Source organism: Sander lucioperca, chromosome 1, assembly GCF_008315115.2.
Source record: "Sander lucioperca isolate FBNREF2018 chromosome 1, SLUC_FBN_1.2, whole genome shotgun sequence".
Taxonomy (NCBI): Eukaryota; Metazoa; Chordata; class Actinopteri; order Perciformes; family Percidae; genus Sander; species Sander lucioperca.
Genome location: NC_050173.1, coordinates 22,170,024 through 22,190,665, shown reverse-complemented (window position 1 = coordinate 22,190,665; position 20,642 = coordinate 22,170,024). Strand labels below are relative to the sequence as shown.

Genomic DNA, 20,642 nt, shown 5'->3' with positions numbered 1-20,642 from the left:
AAAGGGGGTATGAATAATAAATAATAATAATAAATAAAATGATACATTTTCACCAGACAGTTGGTTGGATGTTATTTAAACTGTGCTCCAATCTTGACTCTTAAAATCTCAAAACAAATTTGCCTTGTAAACGCCCCGCTACATTTTAGGATAAACCATGTTTTCCATTTGTTTTAAATTTTTACAGAAATGTTTTGACTGTAATCACACTGAAAATCACCCAAGCTTAAACAGCCAGTTCAAAATCCCTGTTATTTTTAAACGCAAGTAGAGAGAAAAAACAACCAATTGGACATAGTTGTGGCCATGTTACATCGCATGGTGGTTTGGAATAAGGAGTTACTTTCTCCTTTGGTCCACGCAGACAACACCAGATCCCTCGCGGTCTGCAGGAGGAATGGATCTGTTGGCTAAAAAGATTAAAAGGATCCAACATTGGTCATATGTGGGCACTTCGCTGAGTCTGAAGAGATCATATTGTGAGAAAGCAGCTCAGGGAAGCTCCTTCTGAAAACCTATCCTTCTATATACAACTTGGCCAACACCTGTATGACCACTTGGGTGAAAAGACTTCTCTGGCCCCTCTGTACTTCCCCTGTCTGAGATGATTATGGAGATGATTACATGTGGGCGTAATTGGTGAATTGAAACCAGCATGGTATGTCTGTGATGAAAGCCACATTGCCTATGGCTTCAACTCAGCCCACTCTCTCCATTGTGAAATGCGCTGCCTTTATTCTCTTTCTACGCCGCCTCCTTTTTTTTTTAAAGGCTGAAGGCTATTTTTGGGTCTCAAGCTCCTCCCCTTTAAGTGGTACAATCGCATTTGTGGTTTGGTTCCTGTGACAGTGTAATTCATCAAAAAAAATGTGTGTGACAGCCACCTAGCTTGCAGTTATCATCCAATTTCAAAACTGGAATGAACAGAAAAACAAAAGAGATCCAAAGTGTGTCTTTTCTGCACACATGACAGAGAATAGTGTCTGCGTGTTGTGATAGATATTGATGAAAATCCCTTTAAGAGCTAAATGAAAAGGTTAGACATTCTATAAGAAATGCTCTTTGTCTTTGTCAGACTTTGCTCTTTCTTTCTGACATTACTTGGAATACAGCTTTTGCTCTGTCAGCACACACAAATGATACATTTAATCAGAAGCTGAATAAAAAGACTTCTGCTTTTGCTGCATGTGGAGGTAGACAATATTTCATACATCGTTTAATATACCTTACCAATAGTGTACGATACTGTCTGGGATTTGATTATCTTTATATAGTGACATAGAGAAATTTAAAACAATAGTTTGACATTTTGGGAAACACTTATTCGCTTTCTTGCAGAGACTTAGATGAGAAGATTGATTTCACTCTCATGTCTGTCCGCTTAATATCAAGCTACAGCCAGCAGCCGGCCAGCTTAACTTAGCATGAAGACTGGAAACAGGAGGAAACAGCTAGCATGACTCTGTCCGAAGGTAACAAAATCCACCTACCAGCACCTCCAAAGCTCACTAATTTACAGTATTCATCTTGTTTGTTTAGTCTGTACAGAAACTGAAGTGTAAAAAGGTAAAGTTGCAGTTTTACAGTTGACAGTCTCCACTGAATGGCAAGCCAAGGCCCTTGTCAATTTTACACTTAGGTTTTCACACTTTTTTGTGTGGATTAAACAAATGGGATGTAACATGCTAATTAATGAGCTTTAGAGGTGCTACTAAGAGTATTTTGTTACCTGTTATCAGATAGAAACAGACTGTTTCCAGTCTTTATGCTAAGCTAAGCTAAGCTAACCGGCTACTGGCTGTAGCTTCATCTTTAGCAGACCGATGTGAGTGGAATTGGTTTTCTCATCTAACTCTAAATAACCAAAAGCTTTCAAACTTTGGCATTCATGAAGGACTCCATCGTTCATAGTAAATAGTTAATTGACAAAACACTTGGTTTTGAGGGCCTTTAAAGCCTGAATTAAAGTAAGTGAGAAATGTTGTTTTTTTTTTCTCTCAGAGACCAAATCCCAATAGTCATACTCAAATGATCAGTGAAATGATGGTTACAGTAATAAGTCTTTAAATAAATATTGGGATCTTTGATTTGTTCAAGTTCACTCTGCTCCACATGTAGATTTCAATTGCACGAAAACTGTTTGTATGTGACCCTAATCTGCTCGAGGCCATGAGAACTGCATAGTCCAAACTTTCAGGGTGTTTTTCCTTCCATGGTTAAGGTACAGAGGTTGACAAATTGACGTTATAGACGTAGGTTTTTCCCCTGTGGTCTGTTGCGGAGGGAAAAGACGCCAAGGATGAGTGGTTAAAGAGTGACGGAGGTGGGTTGTTTAGTCAGTTGTTTCTCTGAAAACGTTTGTAAGTGCCCCTGTTGGCTCGACACCGACAGCCAACCACCTCCGTCATGGACTGGAAGTGAATTCCACGGAATTCCAGTGGTGCTGCTGGCCATGTTTGTTTGTCTTTTATAGGGATAAGGGACATCAAGGATGTAATCGGATAGGCTGCCACTCTGCCTGTCCTCAACCCTCTTTCTCTCTCTCTCTTTCTGAGTCACTAAATTATAGAGAATTATCCCATTTAGCTCATTTGGGCCCTCAGAGGATCGGATGCTGTGTTTGTTTTTCTGGCGGTTGGTGTGTTTCCTCATCCTACTAGTAAATGATGCAGAACACAACGTATCATGCATTTACCATCATGAATTTCCCAAGATCCTAATAAATTGTTCGGATTTAATCTTGTTACATTGTACGTCTAAAATAAATAAGATTAGGCAAGGCAGCTTTATTTGTATAGCACATTTCAGCAACAAGGCAATTCAAAGTGCTTTACATAAAAACGATTAAAAAAAATTAAAAACAGATAAAATACGAGAATAAGAGTTACAGTACAGTATAAGAAATTAAACATTAAAGAGCAGTTAAAAACAGTTAAACATTTTTAAACATTAAACATTTTTTGTCACCATATCCACTATTGGTCCCTCTGGGACGTGTGGTTTACTCTGCTTGCCACCCATCTTGGCATGGAAAAGTACTTTTATTTTAAAATATAGTCGTCACTATAAGTCTTAGTTTCTTTCTTTGGAAAAACTTCGCAAAAACCCTTTTGGTTGAAATTTACACTTTTTGAAATGAGATTTTGATTAGTGATCTGATGTCAACCAGTTGAAATTCACACTTTGTCGTAATTCGTGATCTTATTTCAACCTTAAACCCTTTTACTGTTCGTAAAAGGCTGGTTCTTAGTAAAACCCACACAATGAAATCTGGAGTAAAAAAAAAAAAAAAAACTAAACAAAACTACAAACTAAAGCCTGCTGCTTGTTTCAACAAACAGATGTGGCCCCCAGCAGTAAATAAATCATTCATCTTTGCCAAGATAGTGTTTGTTGCCATAGTCACATCAATTAAGAGTAAATGTTGTTCATAGTAAGTTTTTAATAATTTACAAATTATCAAGGGTGAATCTAAAGCTCTCTCCACTGATCACACACATTCTCTTTTATGGAGTGATGATGGGATTACTATGGGGATGTTGTGTAAGTTTGTTGTGTTATCCCTGAGTGAGTATATGTGTTTTTATGTCAGTGTTGTCTTTTGGGTTTCCCCAGTGAGTTTGTGTCTTGGCTGATGGAAATCGGTGAGACAGACAACCCAGAGGAAGGGGTTCACCTAGGTCAAGCTCTGCTGGAGAATGGAATCATCCACCATGGTTTGTTCTCAGTTTCCTCCTTTTACTTTCTCCCACTCAGACCTGCTTTATCATCCTTTGCTGTTCCATATCTATAACCTAATCTACCACTGACTCACTTTGTGTTGCACGGTGTAGAGCATGTAAATGCCTGTCAATGCCTGACCTAACCTCTAGCCATGTCCAATGAATGTTCCTCAATCAACAAGCAGTTTCACAAGACTTTCCCTCCCTGGCTTGAGCCTAAAATGCAGACGCAGCTGTCTTATTTATGTCTTAGCAGGTGTCCCATTTAAACACTCCCTTGACACAATATTTAGGTAAGGGATTATAAATGTTAATCTCTTCTTGCCGTAATGTTTGTGTGATATTTGCTCAGTGGCTATTTTGTGGCTTTGGGTAACGAGTGTATTCAGTGCATGAGGCTTAAGCTGGCAAATGCTTTGCATTCACACTAAATGGTGCGTACTGCTCTCCATGTATTCTCTCCTCAAAAGAGTAGGGCCCCAAGCCAAGTTGTATCTTAAATCACTCAGGGTTGCTTTATTGCTTCCTCACAGAGAAATGAGACTGAGCTTTAGAGCTGTTCCTGACAGAGAGGAATAACTCCGAGCCCCTCTGAGCTCTCTCTCTCTCCCACAGTGCTGTTAGAAGTGCCCATGTGAAAAACGATAGAATATCTTTTCATAAAAACCTTTAATGGAACCCGCACGGCTGCAGCCAAGAATACAGAGCCAACTGTTATTACTGTTTTGGAGGGCCTTCGACAAAGTCCCCTAAAGCAAGAGGAGCAGGGAGCTCTGAGCAGCAGTGTTATCTGTGACCACTCTGTATGAAGTTTGAGTCTTCCTCTTGTCTGGAAAGCTTGTTTCACCATGCCTTGCTTGGCTTGAATATGTTTTTAAACCTTTTTATACTTTCAAATTTGAAGCAAGATGAATAAAGCGCCTTTAGGGTCTGAGACTCTTTCACGTTTCTTCTTTCAGTCTGGCACTTCTCCTTTCAGAAACCTCCTTATGTCTTGAATTGCCTTTTTAGTCACAGACAAACACCAGTTCAAACCTGAGCCTGTACTGTACCGCTTTCGTTACGACGATGGCACCTACCACCCCAGAAGTGACATGCACGATGTCATATCTAAGGTAACAGTGCAACAGTACAGCCTAATTAATATAAATCACATTGTACACACCTGTCACTGACCTAATCAAAATCTTCTCACTTTTTTTTTTCTTAGGGCGTTCGGCTCTTCTGCCGTCTTCACAGCCTCTTCACTCCTGTCATCAGGTAGGCGGCCATGTTCTTTCCCACTCCATCGCAACCCAGCCAGGTGGGGCCCCAGTAGCTTAGCATCTGGCTCTTGCTTCTAAAAGTAGCTCCACCACAAAGCAGGAGTGGAGGAGAGAAATATCACGGTGAACCATGAGCTCATTGTTTTTAAGAGGAACAGACTTAGGAGGAATTTGCACAGGTGGTGATGTTGTGGCCTGTGGGGGATTGGCTTGGCAAGTTTTATCTGCCCGGTCTCAAAACACAGACGTGGTGAAGAAGATTGAGTCTATCAAATGATATAAGTAGTCTGTGTACATGTGGGACACCGATAAATGGATAACATTGTGATCCCTTTTTGCTTTTGAGAGTTCATTTTCAGCATTTATTAGCCTGTTGGAAAATGTTGGTATGGTTAACCATCAACGAGGTCTCATTCTTGAAATAGTTGTTGTAGTAGTAGTGGTAAGCAATCCCCACTCTAGGCCATCTTACTAGCTTCACCTGGAACTTTCAACCCATCAGATGGTCTTTATCGGCAGTCTGTTCTTGGCTGCGGTCAAGCCTGAACACAGATGAAAAGTCCTAAAAGTGCTGTGGATTCAATTTTTAAGAGCTATGGACCTTGTATGTCCACAAATCCATCTCCATGAAAACTATATTAAGTCTATTGTAATATGGTTGAAATGGTTGGAAAAACCTAGTATGTAGACCTTGAGTTGTGATTGTTTTATCAAAGGATATTGCCAGTTTTTGCACTTTCCCCTGTTTCTGAAGCCAAACCTACAGCTGATTTTCTTTTCTTTGTTGTGGTTGCTTTTCTATGTTTGGGTCACATGGCTCAATCCATACATCACAGATACAAATCGCCTAATTTCTGTTATAAAGCATTTTAAAGGGCCACTCAGTTACAATACGCAGGTCTTGCACATTTCAGTGTGACCGACAGCATATTTATCCTGTGCTCTTGAAGGCCTGACACTGAGTCATGCTGCAGGAGGCAAACATTGATTACAATTCTTCATCATACAACATGAAGCAAAATAGCTATTTTGATATATGTAGTTCAACACCGTTGTTTTCAATACCGAATTCGGAATGATATGTTATTCAGATTTACACTTGGAATGATAAAAGTAAGCAACCAGTTAGTCATCTTATATTGGTAATTAGTGTAAACATGTGAGAGCAGAAAAGTCCAGCATGCCCATGAAATAGTCACTTAAACCCAAATGCGAAACAGGTGTTTTTTTTTTTAGCAATTCTAGCACATGAAACATCCCTTTGTCTAACAGAGTTAGAAGTGGAGCAATCTCATTTTATAGGAGTATTTTGTTGGCATTCTTTGGTGTGCTGTGTTGTTTTTTTAAACTCCATTTGAAGTGTTTGAGGAGCAGGCTGCTAATGTGTTTGACCGCAAAGCACTGCATCAAGGCTGCCTGTTTATGCTGGATTTCAAATGGCCTAAAAAAAAGCTTTAATTTCACAACAATAAAACTGTGTCATAGCTGGAAGGGGGCACTCTGATCCTGCATGTATTCCAGCATAGAAGCTGCTTCTCTGTATTTCTGTTTAAAGCAACTACTAAAAGGCAAAAGGCCGTGTATGTGTGTGCTCGAGAGTGTGTGTGTGTGTGCACATGTGTGCATGTGCGTGTGCGTGTGTGTGTGCGTGTGTGTGTGTATGTGTGTGTGTGCGCGCCAAACCTCTTGATGTAAATGCTCTATTCTCACTGAGAGCCCAGTACAATGCATCACAGGGCCTGGGAATGCCAGAGTTTAATTGGAGCAACCAGCCACTGCCTAATTAGGTATAATTTCCTGGCAGAGCGAGACAGATGAAGTGAAATGAGGAACGTACACTATGCCACCCCTGCACAGCTTCTTCCTGCCTCACGCCCCGCTTTCCTCACAAGAAAACACAAGAGAATCACATTGCGCAGTTTCAAATGTCCACTATAGGCTGATACACAGTACACACTGTTATACGTTTAATCATGCAATGAGAAAATATATTCAATATACACACAGGCTGCAAACCCACACAATACAGCAAAGGTCACTCATAAATGATCTTCATACAGAATGGAAAAACTGGTATTTAAGTTCAGCATCTAATAAATATTGAGTTGAGTTTTCTTCATTATGCTGATAAGTCCTCCAGAAACTCATGATCTTTGATGGATGTATGTGTAGAATTTTTTAAATAACTAACGATATGGGGCACTGTTCTTGAGTAATTAATCAGAACTGAAACAGTTGATTGAATCTTGAACTTTCAGCATCCTCTGAATAATATATTCCAAAGAATGCTTTGAAAATGCAGCATTTACCTCCATCATCCATTTACCCCGAACAAAATGTCAAGGCAAACTTTCCTCTTTGGACAGCAAGTTTAAAAACCACCTCCCTGACCTTTCCCTCTGTTACTCCTCAAACTGTTTCCTCATGCCTAACATATGGCTGCCTACTGGACCTGTTCACCCCCCCATTTTTCACTCTGACAGCATCACTGTGCACCAGCCGCTGTAGCCCCAATCTCCCTTTCTCTAGTATTCCATTTAGGGGAAAAACAAGGTTTCTCTTGCTTCTCTTCTGGTTGTTTATGCATGGCACGGCAGGCCAACGTGCCTCAAGGGTTAATACCAACACTACCGTCCTCATCAGAGACCAACACAGGCTGTCAAATACAGTTACACAACAGAATGTTCCATTGTGGAGGAAATGACAGCATTCGGCCTCACGCTTCACATTCTGAACAGCTCCAGACAGCTGAGATTGGACTTTAACTTGGCCCACGTGTCATGTTTGACTTGTCTGAACTGTGTGTGTGTATGTGTAAGACAGGCATGTGTATGTGCGGTTGCGTGTGTGTCTGAGTGAGTGTTTGCATGTGGTGGAGTGGTGTAAGTCACAGTGGTTCTGGACTTTCCCAGCCCGCAGCTCGGCCCCTGCGTGTCCCCGGGGAGGCCCCTGCGTTCATGGGAAAAGTCACAGCTCCATTTCAGACGGCATTCTCGGGGTCTGTCTGTGTGGCAGTGTGGGTAACACTGGGAACAGCAACACCAGACTAACATGGGGAACCCCACGGCCAAACACTGCAGGGGCCGTTACCAGCCATGCCCGGAGGAATGCTGTTTTGCTGTCACCAACTGTCAGAAACGTACTTAGATTTATGACGCAACTGCCAGTGCTTGAAAAATGACCAGGCCTTGCTGACAGTGGAGCCCTCTTTTAGGCTCCATCACTATTTGTATTTCAATAGACTTAGGAATTACAGCTTTACATGTTCACCATCTGGTTTTATTACAGTTGAAGTGAATCACAGAGTTGAATAGTAACAATGGCGCAGTCCAAGTTTGAAGGTAGAATTTTGTTTTCTAATCCTTCTCATGAAGTGTTCTGCTTTTCTGCCCATCCAGGGATAAGGACTACCATTTGCGGACCTACAAATCAGTGGTGATGGCCAACAAGCTCATAGACTGGCTTATTGCACAGGTAAACCCTAATTTAGCTTAATCCACAGTAATTGATGAGCAGTATTATCGTAATATCAACTTTCATTGGAAGTATGATAATGATATGATCATAAAGTGTACAGTCAAACAAAATGTCCAAATAAATGAATGAAAATCTAAGCATTTTGTAACTCCAAAGGTTAGAAAATTTGCTTTGTTTTATTTGTAATTTATTTGAAAAGTTTTCATGAGCGATGCATAACTTGAAAGATATCAATTCCATTCTTGTATATGTAGTTTTGCGGCTCACGTCGCATGTGCAACAGAGAAAAGAATCTGAGACAACAAAGCCATCTGACGTAAGGCTCTCAGCGGAGCTGAAAGGAAATGGAGAAAGAAAAGCAGAATTGAATCGACAGCTGAGCTTTATTGACTTTGACAGGAAGCTTTGAGGTTGACAGATTGATAGTCCTGTTCAGGATGACAACAAAGAAATGATATGTATATGGCCACCACCACAGAATCAATGGCAGACATCACATGTTTGTGTGTGTGTGTGTGTGTGTGTTTTGTGTGTGTGTGTGTGTGTGTGTGTGTGTGTGTGTGTGTGTGTGTTTGGTAGCTCATATGACTGGGATTGACCCAGTCCAGTGGAATAGTTCTCACTCCTTCAGTGGGACTGCGAGAGCTGTCACACTATGCTGTCTAAATATGATTTTGGCTATGTTCAGATAGAGCGTGGAGTGGCTCTGCTGGGCTTTTGGATGCAAGAACAAAGAAGGGGCGGGGGGTACAATGTACTTTGTCCTGTCTCTCTTTCTTTTTTTTTTTCCTTGACTCATTTACTCTATTAACTCTTTATGCTTAAACCTGTCTCCTTTCTCCATTGCATCTCTTTCTTGTGTCTTCTGGTGCAGGGGGACTGCAGAACCAGGGAGGAAGCATTGATCTTGGGGGTGGAGCTGTGCGACAATGGCTTCATGCATCACGGTACAGCACTTTTCACTGGATTTCAACAGACCAAAAAAAAAAAATGTGGATCCTGCTGTTCACAAACCGTGGAATACTCTCCATCATTGGCTAAATGAGATTTGAATACTTTGGATAAACCGCACAGAGGGCGCCTGGCATTTAGCATTCTGTTTTAGAAAACAACCTTGTTCTCTGTCCATTTCTGCTTATAATCCCTTTAGCGTGTCAATAGGAATAGAATTTTTTTCCAATCCAGTAAATTAATTTCATTGTGTGTGTGTCTGTGTGTGTGGGTGGGGGGGAGATAGGGCGATAGCTGTATGCATGCACACTATCATTAACTTCATGCATACTTGTGTTCATCTGACTTAAGTAACCTAGTGCAGGGTACATGCATGGTTTGCTTTAGCTGTGAGAACTTGGCAGATAACGCATGGATGTTTGTCAGTTTAAGTGCAAAATGGTCAGTAGCCATGGTTACAATTTGTTTATGTGAGCCAGACTTGTTTTTAACTCTGTGCTTCCCTCGTGCCAAAGTCCACATCATACACACTACAGTATGAGTCACAGTGTGTCTCCTTGTACCTCCATGATGTAACTGCTCCAAACTACCCACAGTTCAAGCCTCACACTACAAATTACCAGCACATCTATGGAACATAATAGTCCCAGCCATCAAACTTCCTTTCAACTCCACAGCTTTCAGGGTAATTTTACCATGCGTGCCATTAAGTTATTTGGCCTGACGATGTAGCTATTAAACCTATCTGATCTTGAGGAAAATGAAGTGAGGGAATGTTAGAGGGAAACTCTGTTTTCCCCCTCAGGGTTATTTTTCATTTCCAAATGAAGTCTTGGTAAGGCGTTATGTTGCCGTGGAGACTGGGTTTATTCAAAAGTGATATCTTGCCCTGAAAGTAGGGTCTCCCTTTCTTTCCTGGTGTTTAAGTGCTTGGGCTTGCTCCCTTTGGCATCTGACTACTAATGTTCAAACCTCTTAACTTCGTAAAAAGTGCTTGAGTGATCATTTCCATATACAGTATTCTAATTATGCACAGCACTAGACACTGATGTCACTAATGAAGTGTAATATTCCCTCTATCCAAAAAAGAATAAATGCCCGAAAGAGTCAAGTTTTAAATAAACCATCAATAGGCAATTTCTTACAGTTGTCTTATAAGACAATACTAGTGTTTTTGCATGTTTTAGCCCATTTACCACAGATCACATATACTACACATGACTGACCAATTTGCAGACCATGTTTCTGTATTATACAATTTAATGTGTGTGTTTAATGTCTTTTCTTCATTTTCATGCAGCCATTGATTTTCATTAATTTCCGTACAATTTGTTGCTATAATCTTTTGTCGAAGTTACATAATAAGGTAACACTTTACTTGAAGGTATCTACATAAGAGTGACATGACACTGTCATGAACACATGACACAGTCATGACACATGAACCCTAACCATAACCATAACTTGTCATGACAAAAACCGAATGACACTTACTAAAAGATGTGTTATGTCATAAACGTTTATGACTTGTTTATAATGTTTATGACACGTTCATGACAGTGTCATGACACTCTTATGTAGATACCTTCAAGTAAAGTGTAACCCACAACAGTTATAAGGTTCAAAACCTCTAAACTCTCAAACCCCATGAGAACCATAACCATGAGAAAGATAAGACAAAAATTACTGCAAACCTAATGCTTGCTGTGATGAATCACAAAACTCATTTCTCATGATTTTCATACTGTTTAAATCGAAACCGATGCCTACCTGGAATAGACAAAAAAAGAATATATTTACCAGAAATATGATTAAGTAAACAAGTTTCATTTCAGTTGTTTGTTTGTTTTTTGACATTTTGTCATTCATGACTTTGTTGTTACCTCCTTCAGTGTTGGAAAAGAGTGAATTCAAGGACGAGCCATTGCTGTTTCGTTTCTTTGCTGATGAGGAGATGGAGGGCTCCAACACCAAACACAAACCTATGAAGCACGACTTGAAAATAGTTGAGAACGTCATCTCCAAGTCTCTCCTGGTAAGCCCTCACTCACAATACTCTTTGGTGGCTTATTGATTGATCAGCTCCCAGTCTGTCTAATATACTATGACTTTGCTATAATGTACCCACAACTCAAGCAAACCAACAGCACAGTGAATCATTAGGAAACACACAGCTGTGAGAAGGAAAAGTCATAACACTGGAAAAGTCCATTTTATATCTCAGTAAGCATTCTTTTTCCGAGAAGTGAGCAAATACTACCAAGGCTGCTATCTGTCTGTAGCAGTATCTGCTTCTGGTGTGTGTTTGTGCTCTGTGAAAATGTCTCGGTCTGCTGGCTTGGAATTTTGCTGAAGGGGAGATGTGTCGTTTTCTTCCAGATAAGGCCCAGTGATGGAGACTACGGCTTTACCCTGGAAGAGAGAAACAGAGTCCCCATCATCAAATCTGTAGAGAAGGGCTCCCCAGCTGAAGTGAGAATGCACACACACACACAGTACATACATGTTTATTGAATTAATTGATTTCCAAAATCATGTTCTGCTGAAGCTGGATCCTCATTAAGTGGATTTACCTATTGTACATAAGAGAATAAATCCACGTAATCCTATATTATAACAAAGTAGGGCCTGAGATCTAAGGGTGTTTTTGGCTTTATGTTGTGTTCAAACTGTGGCTCAGTGTTTCCCCTTTGTTATTTAACACCATTCTGCTGCATTTTATTATTTATTTCCAAAAGTTATTCTGCAAAGCTGTGATGCCTTTATAGCAGCTGAGCGGCAGTCAGCAGAAGCCTTTTGTTGTTATAATGTGGTTAGATCATAGAAAATCTAAACCTCTAACCTGCTTTATGATGATGGACACGGATGCTAACGTTAGACACATTTTCATGCAGAAATAGAGCGCATTAAAGGGCACCATATTTTTGAGGTCTCCTTTGGTGTTTAGCTTTGATCTGCTAGATGGAAATGGGACAGAGGAGGTTGACGGCAAATATGATCAATCTGAGCGCATGACCCATAATTCCCTCCAGCCCTGAAGTAGCACTGAATGCGCCCTAAAGGTCTGGATTGCATAGAAACTGTCGTTGTGTGTGTGTTTGCTTTTAAATACTCGGTCTGGGACAATGAAATCCACAACAGGATCCAGCTGTATGCTAATAGATAAAAGTTATCCTGTAATGTCTCCTATGACTGGGACTGTGTATGCTTTTCTTTGTGATACATAGAAATCCTTTGGGAATATTGGTGTTTTTATACCAAAAAAAGTTAACTTGAAGCTCAAAACATTTCATTGTGATTCTGTATGACATCAAGACCTGATGCTTGACTCAATACTTCTGTCATCTATTTTTTTCTCTTCTCTAAGATGGCTGGCCTGGAGGTGGGGAAGAAGTTGTTTGCCATAAATGGTGACCTGGTGTTCCTCAGGCCTTTCCCTGAAGTGGAAGTTCTCCTTAGGCAGTGTTTTAACAGCAAGGGACCCCTCAGGGTGCTGGTGAGCACCAAGCCAAGAGAGTACGTCAGATCTGTATATGCACACGCGTTAATGTGTGCATATAGAAATGCTTAAAAGGTACGATCAAAGAGATATTGTTAGAGTCATCTTGTATCATTTTCCCTCCTCTTGTCCCCAGGACGGTTAAGATCCCTGACTCGGCTGATGGGTTGGGTTTCCAGATTCGTGGCTTTGGTCCTTCTGTGGTCCATGCTGTTGGGAGAGGTAAGCGATCGCCACCTCTTACACTTGAACTGTCGATTCATCAAAAAAGGCCTCCCATCACCTCTCTGTTTTTGTGGCACAGCTGGCGAGCAGATGCCACACCAGTATTTGGGGGTGTGCGTGACTTGGCCACAAGGGGCCTATTTTCCCCGCTCACGCTCTCCATGTGGCTCAGCTTGTTGGTTAATGGTGCTGCCAAAACAGAGAATTAGCTGGTTATTATCAGTCACTTTCCATGTTACAATGTTTTCCTATTGTATTTACCTATATACATTTTTTCTAAGCAGTCCCTGTTTTTCTCCGAACACAACATGTTTAGTAGCACCGCTATCAGGGCTGGCACAAGATAGGGTCCAATCAAAAAACAATCCATGGCCTTGTCTGGCTGTTCTCAGGGGAATAAAATCTTGTTTTTTTCCTTAAGCAATCTTAGTGGGATAGCAGTGTAGAAATGTGCCTGCCTACCTGCCTGCCTGCCTGCCTGCCTGCCTGCGTGCGTGTGTGTCTGTGCCTGTGCCTGTGCCTGTGTTGGCTTGATGGTGCGATTGCCTGGGAACCTGCTGTGTGTAGTAGTAGTAGATACTCTGATCCCCCGAGACAAAGCTGATGATGATAGAAGGTGTCTAATCCCTTGGATTGTCATAACAGCGGCTTTCCCCTGGTTTCTGAGGTCAACAATTAGAGAGAGAGAAACTGAGACAGGAAGAGGTGAGATGAGAAGAAGGAGCAGATAAACAGATGAAATTAATTTTTAGTTTGTGGCATCAATCTTAGCCAGGCTAGCCAAGGCCAGTCATATCCACATTAGTGCTAAATAGCAAAACGTTAACACTTCAAAACATACACCCCATACTATAGAAGGAGCTACTGATTATTGCATTATATCAGTCTGTAATAGGAAAGCAAAAATAGATAAACATACACACACATGAAGAGATGCAACCCCAATAGTATGAATGTTAAGAGTGCTGCATCTTGTACAACTTGTTTAGGTCCTTGCAGTCCCTATCGTATTGGCCCTATTGTTGTGTTGGACTGTAGCCTGTTTTTCTGTTCTATTGTGCAGTGCACCTGTCTTTTAATATACTTTCTAATCACAGTTAAAGCAGTAAACTTTATTCTTACAGTTCAAATTCTGTATATTGCAATGTGAGGTATGCATGGTGTGTGTTTAAGGTGCTATAAAAACAAATGGGAGGAATATTTAGTCTGCCATGCACTTCCTTGTGATAGCTGTAAACTTTGAAGTTGTCTTACAGTATGGTCTGAATCACATCCCTCAGAGAGGCCCTCGTCTACCCCAGATAAACAACTTCCCTCCTCTCCACGCTCTCTCTCGCACTCCTCCTGAGCTGCCAAAACAGGAAACAAAGTTGAAAATACAAAGGAGAAAATGGAATGTTGTTCAACCCAATTTTGTGTACAGGATGTGACGGTTATTATTTTGGGATGTGCTGGTGTTTGTTTCATCCTGATGCAGCTCTCACCTGCATGGTAACGTGCAGTGGTTATTGCCCGTGACGCCTTTCCTTTCTCGTTGCTTGTCTCGTTCTCACACCAGGCACGGTGGCAGCCATTGCCGGTCTCCACCCAGGCCAGTGCATCATCAAGGTGAACGGTATCAATGTAAGCAAAGAGAGTCATGCCAGCGTCATCGCTCATGTCACCGCATGCAGGAAGTACCGGCGACCCACACAGGTGAGACGGGAGGAGAGGAAGGGAATAAACCTAACTAAACTCTGCAGTTTTATTTCAGGGGGAAGTGTTTACCTATTACTTAAGGTATTATACGTGAAATAAAAATTAAAACATACCAGACTTTGTGAGCATTATGAAGATATAGTCTCCTAAGAATTTAGTTATTATTTTAAACATTTTATGTTTGGATGTCACACTTTGCTTTCCCATGACCTCACTGGTAAAAAGTTAAGATAATTTGGATTGTATGTTGATTGAGCTGATAGTTATCTAATAAAACTAGAGAAGTGTGAAAGATCAGAAAAGAGGAGAAACAAGGACTAGTTGACTGTGAGAAAAAACAGAGCTCCTAGCTCCCGTTTACCTTCATCCCTGTCTTTCTCTCTCGCTTTCATTTTCTCTCTGACTCCCTCTTTCCTTCTCTTGGGTCATTACCCAGAAATAATAGTATTTTTGGCTACCCAGCGCTGACCTCTGGCTCACAGCGGTGGGCCTGCTGTGGGAGACTGGCAGGCTGCAGAGAGAGGTGGGAAAGGATCTGGGAGTGGCTGGAGCTCAGGGTGGGTGAGATTGTTGGAGGGAGGGAGGAGAAAGATGGACCATAAGCCTGCCACTTTTTTTTTGTGGTTGACATCAGTGTACGGGGAGAAAGCAAGCTCAGTCCACCTGTTGAAGGTGGGAAAATTGTGTGAAAATAGAAACCCAAGGGTGTGTGTATGATGTGAGTTAGTGTAGTGTGTCACTATAATTAAGCCCCAGTGAGACTTCAGGCTTAATGAGCACTTTAGGGTTCCACAACACTACTGGAGATCTGGTTTACATCAAGTATGGACGCTGAGGGACCGCCTTTTTCTCTCTCTCTCTCTCTCTCTCTCTTTCTCTCTCTTTCTCTCTCTCTCTCGCTCTCTGTCTCTCTGTGGTTGTATACTAGAAGACCACAGACCAGTAGGAAGGCACAGCACGAAGCCTTGGCAGGAAACCCACTGTGGGCTTGGGTGCGTAGACGAGAGAACAGACACACACACACACACACACACACACACACACACACACACACACACACACACACAGGGTTGTGTGGCACGCTAGAGTGGGTTGATGAGATTGGCATGGGTTTGCGTTTGCGGTCTCACCAAGCACCATGTTTCCATATGTTTGTGAAGGCTTTTCACTGTATGCTCTGCCAACCCAACTGTGACATTGTACACCATATCTGGGCAGAATCAGCTAAACATGCTGCATGAAACCCAAACCTCAGCTTGTGTACTGTGTGTTCAGAGTTTTATTTTTCCTCATCTACCATCTTCCTAGCAATAGAAATGCCACCTGTTAAACCTGTCAATAGACAAATTTGTGTTGACAGTCGTGTGACTTAAATGTTTCCAGTCAATTTAATTAGTGAATACACACAGGAGTTTTAGAATTCAATGTAAGTTCAAAGTATAAATAGGAAACAATCATTTGATAGAGACAAAATATGTTTAATATTTTTTTATGATGCAAAAACATTCTCATTAAACTTCTAAGAATTCCTTTATTGTAATCCTATGCAGCAAGACACTATTAAGTGGGTGTACAACAACAGTGAGAGCGCCCAGGAGGACAACCAGAAAACGAACCAGAAACCAAGCCCTGAGGAGAATGGAGATGGCTTCGAGTGTAAAGTAGAAGGTGACCACACACACACACACACACACACACACACACACACACACACACACACACACACACACACACACACACACACACACACACACACACACACACACACACACACACAAAGAATACACACAGAAACTACACGAGAATCTGGGAAAAGAAATTATGCTCAAGGTGTCCGCGGATGTAACACATGCTTGTTTGCCGCAACATAAGCCCGTCGCCCTCTTCAGTTCAGAGCTCCAAACAGGCTCATCTGGAGTGTGTTAGTCTGGCTCATCAAGTGTTAATTCCCTCCTACGATTTATTAATCCCAATGAGCGAGTTAAACAGGAGAACTATTCCCTTCATAGCAAACAGCTCTGAGGCAGGATTTATTGCCGTATTAAGTCATCGCCTTAGCTTAGGGCTGGTTAACTTAATGCTCTTGAAATTGCTCATCATTTTTGGGGGGTGATGAAGGAAAGCCATGTGCAGAGGGTCTTCCTCTAAAATGAACTGCAGATTTGGTGGTCTGAGACCTCCTACAGTGCAGTGTGCGCAGTGATGAAAACACTTTTTGTGATGAAGATAGGGATTTGTGTTTATCACAGAACATGATCAGTACGTGGTTTTTGTGATTTGTGTATGTGTGCTGCCATCTTTTGTGTGAGACCTGGTTTACCACTGTCTCTTCGTTCTTCTGTGTTTCTACCATCTCAGAGGTGATGGACAAATTCAACACCATAGCAATCATCGACGGGAAGAAGGACCATGTAAGTCTGACAGTAGACAACGTCCACCTGGAGTACGGAGTGATGTACGAGTACGATAGCACGGCCGGCATCAAGTGTCACGTGCTGGAAAAGATGGTCGAACCCAAGGGATTCTTCAGCCTCACTGCAAAGGTATTCTGTCTGTTCAGTTAGTGGGATAAATATAGGGCTAAATGATATGATCTAATATCTATATAATATGGAAGTCACATTTAACTTGCTAACAATACATAGAAGTATCATCTGTACATTACGGTTCCTTTCCCATGCTGGATTCCTGTATGACCATTTAAAAAATGTGGACATCTTAACTGGACTTTAGGCTGATTGGTTTGTTTATGTTTGTTTAAATATGCGGGATTCTGACTATTTATCTTTTGAAAACAGTGATGTTGGTAATTCAGTTATTTTGATTTGTTTGGTCCAGCCACAAGGCTAGTTTTAATATCTTTATTATTTTGGTTGATTTTATGCTTAAATGGAGCATATTCCTCACTGTTTGGGTTTAATCACATAAATCACTTGTATTCCAGTTGAAGAATACAGATTGGTTAATCGGTCTGTAGGAAAAATATATTAAAGCTGCTGTGTGCACTGTACAGTATATGATGGGTATAACAGGATATATACACAATTCACAGAAAGTGGGAGGAACAGGGGCTCAATAGAGGCCCACAGCTCATTTTTGCCCCAGTGGTTAATCCGGCTCCGTCCTGCCCTAGTAGAATGTCTAGTTCAATTAATGGCAATTAATTTGAGCTTTTATCATTACACTTACTGTTTTTATTCCTCAGTGGCAATGAATGGCAGTGAAGGAAAGAGAGAGAGGAGACAGAGGAAAAGAGAGGGACAGTGTTATAACCTTTTGAGATGATGAATAGTGCTTTTGGGGTTTATCACCTCAGAGCTGAGCATCGCCTCATCAGGGAGAACAATAAAGATGTAAACAAACCATGACAAGGCTTCTGGGCTTCAACATAGCAGTAGATAAACTCAAAAATTATTTTGACAAGTCATCACTTCTCTTTATATGTTTTTTGCTGTTTGAGTGGAAGTGGAATCTCAGTAGAATGTGTAATTAATTAGATTCTGACTGATGATTCAAACAAACTTTGTCATGGCATTTGTCCTTAAGTTTGAAATGTCCACAATGTAATTGTGTTGTGTTACTTAAGTACAGACACACACAGCCAACAGCTCTCGTGCTGTGTATACTGAGGGGCTTGATGCTAGTTAAAACTGACAGCTTTATTTTAGTCATGTTAGTTCCCAGCTGTGTTGAGTGCATGCTTTTTACATCCCGGAGGTGATGTTCACAGAATGATCATGATTTATTTAAGATACACAGAGGAAAGGAGATTCACTCAGGCATAGATGCACACATGGTGTGGAAAATAAAAAGCACTTTGCAGCATCTTTAAGCCAAATGCCATGATGAACAACATCTCTCTTCATGGTAAATCAGCGGAGATCACAAGTTGGCTTCATGTCTTAAACTAGCCTAGATTTACAGCCCTTGTGTTCTAAAGTCTTTAAAAGCACCATCTTAAATGAAACCCAATGACAACGCACGGAAATAAAACTTCCCATATCCTCTTTGACTATAAGTCGTTTCCTATTCCTCCAAAGTGAAAGTAATTTTAGTGTTATTATAAACATCTGCCCCAGATGTTCTCTGAGATCTGTGTGATGTTGAATTTTAATATTGCGAACACTGTCAGGACGCATGGGGTTTTTTTGTGCTTCAGTCTCTTCCTGCTGTTACATTTCCTCCCCTGCTTTTCTCTCTCCTCCACTAGGCATCTCATTAAGATGGCTTAGAGAATTGTGTCTCTCTTCCTCCTCCATATCTAATCTCTGATCTGGAAAGTCAGACTCTACATACGTACAGCATATGTATCACAATATGGGTTTATCTCCATGGATTTATGAAAAGCACATGGACATTTTAGATATCAGTTTAACTGCTCATGAAATGCTGTAGAGGAATCAGCCCTCTAGCCAAATTCTGTTCTGTTTTCCAATTTAAAGAAAGGCTTGGTCATTTCTTTACATCCCATTAGTTGTTGCAAAAAGAGATTTTTGTAGGCATGTGCGTGTCAGTTAATCATCCCTGCCTTTGTTTTCCCTTTCTCTGACCAGATCCTGGAGGCGCTGGCGCGTAATGATGACACGCTGGTGCAGATGTGTGGAAGGTTGAGTTCCAGCTGTGATGTGATCCCAGAGGAGCTGCAGGTACGCTTCAGCGCCATGTGTGGTGAGAGGGTGGAGCACATCAACCGGCGTATCACCAACTACAGAAAGGTAACAAAGAGGCCCATCATTTGTCTCTCTGCTCTGGATGATATTTGTCTTCACTATGAACTTCATATGTATATTTTCATGCAGCTTGGAACCATGAAAATTGACTCTGTCTTCTTTAATTCTCTGAAGATTGACAATAATAGACACAGGATGCAGCTGGTATAGAAACACCACTTTTAAATAGTCTCCAATGTGGTTCCACACTGTGGTTCTTGTCCTGCTGAACTAATTCAATGTAGATGCATTGTAATAGAACTTTTTATAAAGATCTCCACTGCTCACTTCCTGTGATTGAAAAGAATCTCCCATACGTTTATAAAGAACCTGGGCAAGTGAGGGAGACATATTGATAATGTACTTAAGAGACATAGATGTGCACTTTGTGCGGGCATGTTTTTGTGACACATTGCAAATAAGTTGAACACAAGTGTCTGTGTATGAAGGCTCCTGTGCTAAAATAATTAGTTCTCACTGATCTGAGAGCGAAGAAGAAATATTTCGCCAAGATGTCTGTCACTGACTGACTGTTATTGACTTTGTGAATGTGTGTGCAATATTTAGTATTATCTGGCGCTGTGTTTGTAATTAGGTTACAGCTGGTTGTTGACATAGTATTTTCATCACATTTCATTCACATGTGTCTATAGGCCAAACATCCCAGTGCCTGCAAATATGCGTGAGAGGGTAAAAAGGAAAAGATCTGACTCAACATTAGAGTGGGTCTTGGATTCATTACCAGTCACTTATAAATAGCCATGCACAGCCACAGCCATGACTTTTGTTGTGTAAGATCCCCTCCTGCACTGGAGCATTCCTTCTCAGACCCCTAGAGAGAAGGGGTTGAAAGTGGAAGAATGAGAAAAGGAGCAAGAAATGAGAGAGAGTAAGGATGAAAGAAGGAAGACAGAAATACAGAACAGAGAGTGATACAGGGAGAGATGTTAACCTGTGGCCTGGAAATATAAAGTGTCCACAAACCTCTAGAGACAAACGAGATGTGGTGAGACTCCTCAGTCTCAAGAGGAGGTCAGCTCGGGGTCCATCTGGAGCATATCATCTCCCCTGGAGCAGAAGCTTCATTCTCCAGCTA

At 41.2% G+C, this 20,642-nt stretch overlaps 1 protein-coding gene across 3 annotated transcripts in view; it reads left to right on the top strand.

The window, feature by feature from the left end:
• Positions 1 to 20,642, top strand: part of prex2 (phosphatidylinositol-3,4,5-trisphosphate-dependent Rac exchange factor 2) — a 95,353-nt gene that overhangs the window by 32,105 nt on the left and 42,606 nt on the right. For all 3 annotated transcript variants that reach the window (XM_031281940.2, XM_036000461.1, XM_031281943.2), the window contains exons 11-23: positions 3,616 to 3,716; positions 4,734 to 4,837; positions 4,933 to 4,982; positions 8,386 to 8,461; positions 9,339 to 9,411; positions 11,308 to 11,450; positions 11,795 to 11,887; positions 12,783 to 12,931; positions 13,051 to 13,136; positions 14,698 to 14,834; positions 16,388 to 16,505; positions 17,196 to 17,380; positions 19,391 to 19,552. In XM_031281940.2, the coding sequence (XP_031137800.1) occupies positions 3,616 to 3,716; positions 4,734 to 4,837; positions 4,933 to 4,982; positions 8,386 to 8,461; positions 9,339 to 9,411; positions 11,308 to 11,450; positions 11,795 to 11,887; positions 12,783 to 12,931; positions 13,051 to 13,136; positions 14,698 to 14,834; positions 16,388 to 16,505; positions 17,196 to 17,380; positions 19,391 to 19,552 (1,477 nt within the window). The remainder of the gene's footprint in view (positions 1 to 3,615; positions 3,717 to 4,733; positions 4,838 to 4,932; positions 4,983 to 8,385; positions 8,462 to 9,338; positions 9,412 to 11,307; positions 11,451 to 11,794; positions 11,888 to 12,782; positions 12,932 to 13,050; positions 13,137 to 14,697; positions 14,835 to 16,387; positions 16,506 to 17,195; positions 17,381 to 19,390; positions 19,553 to 20,642) is intronic.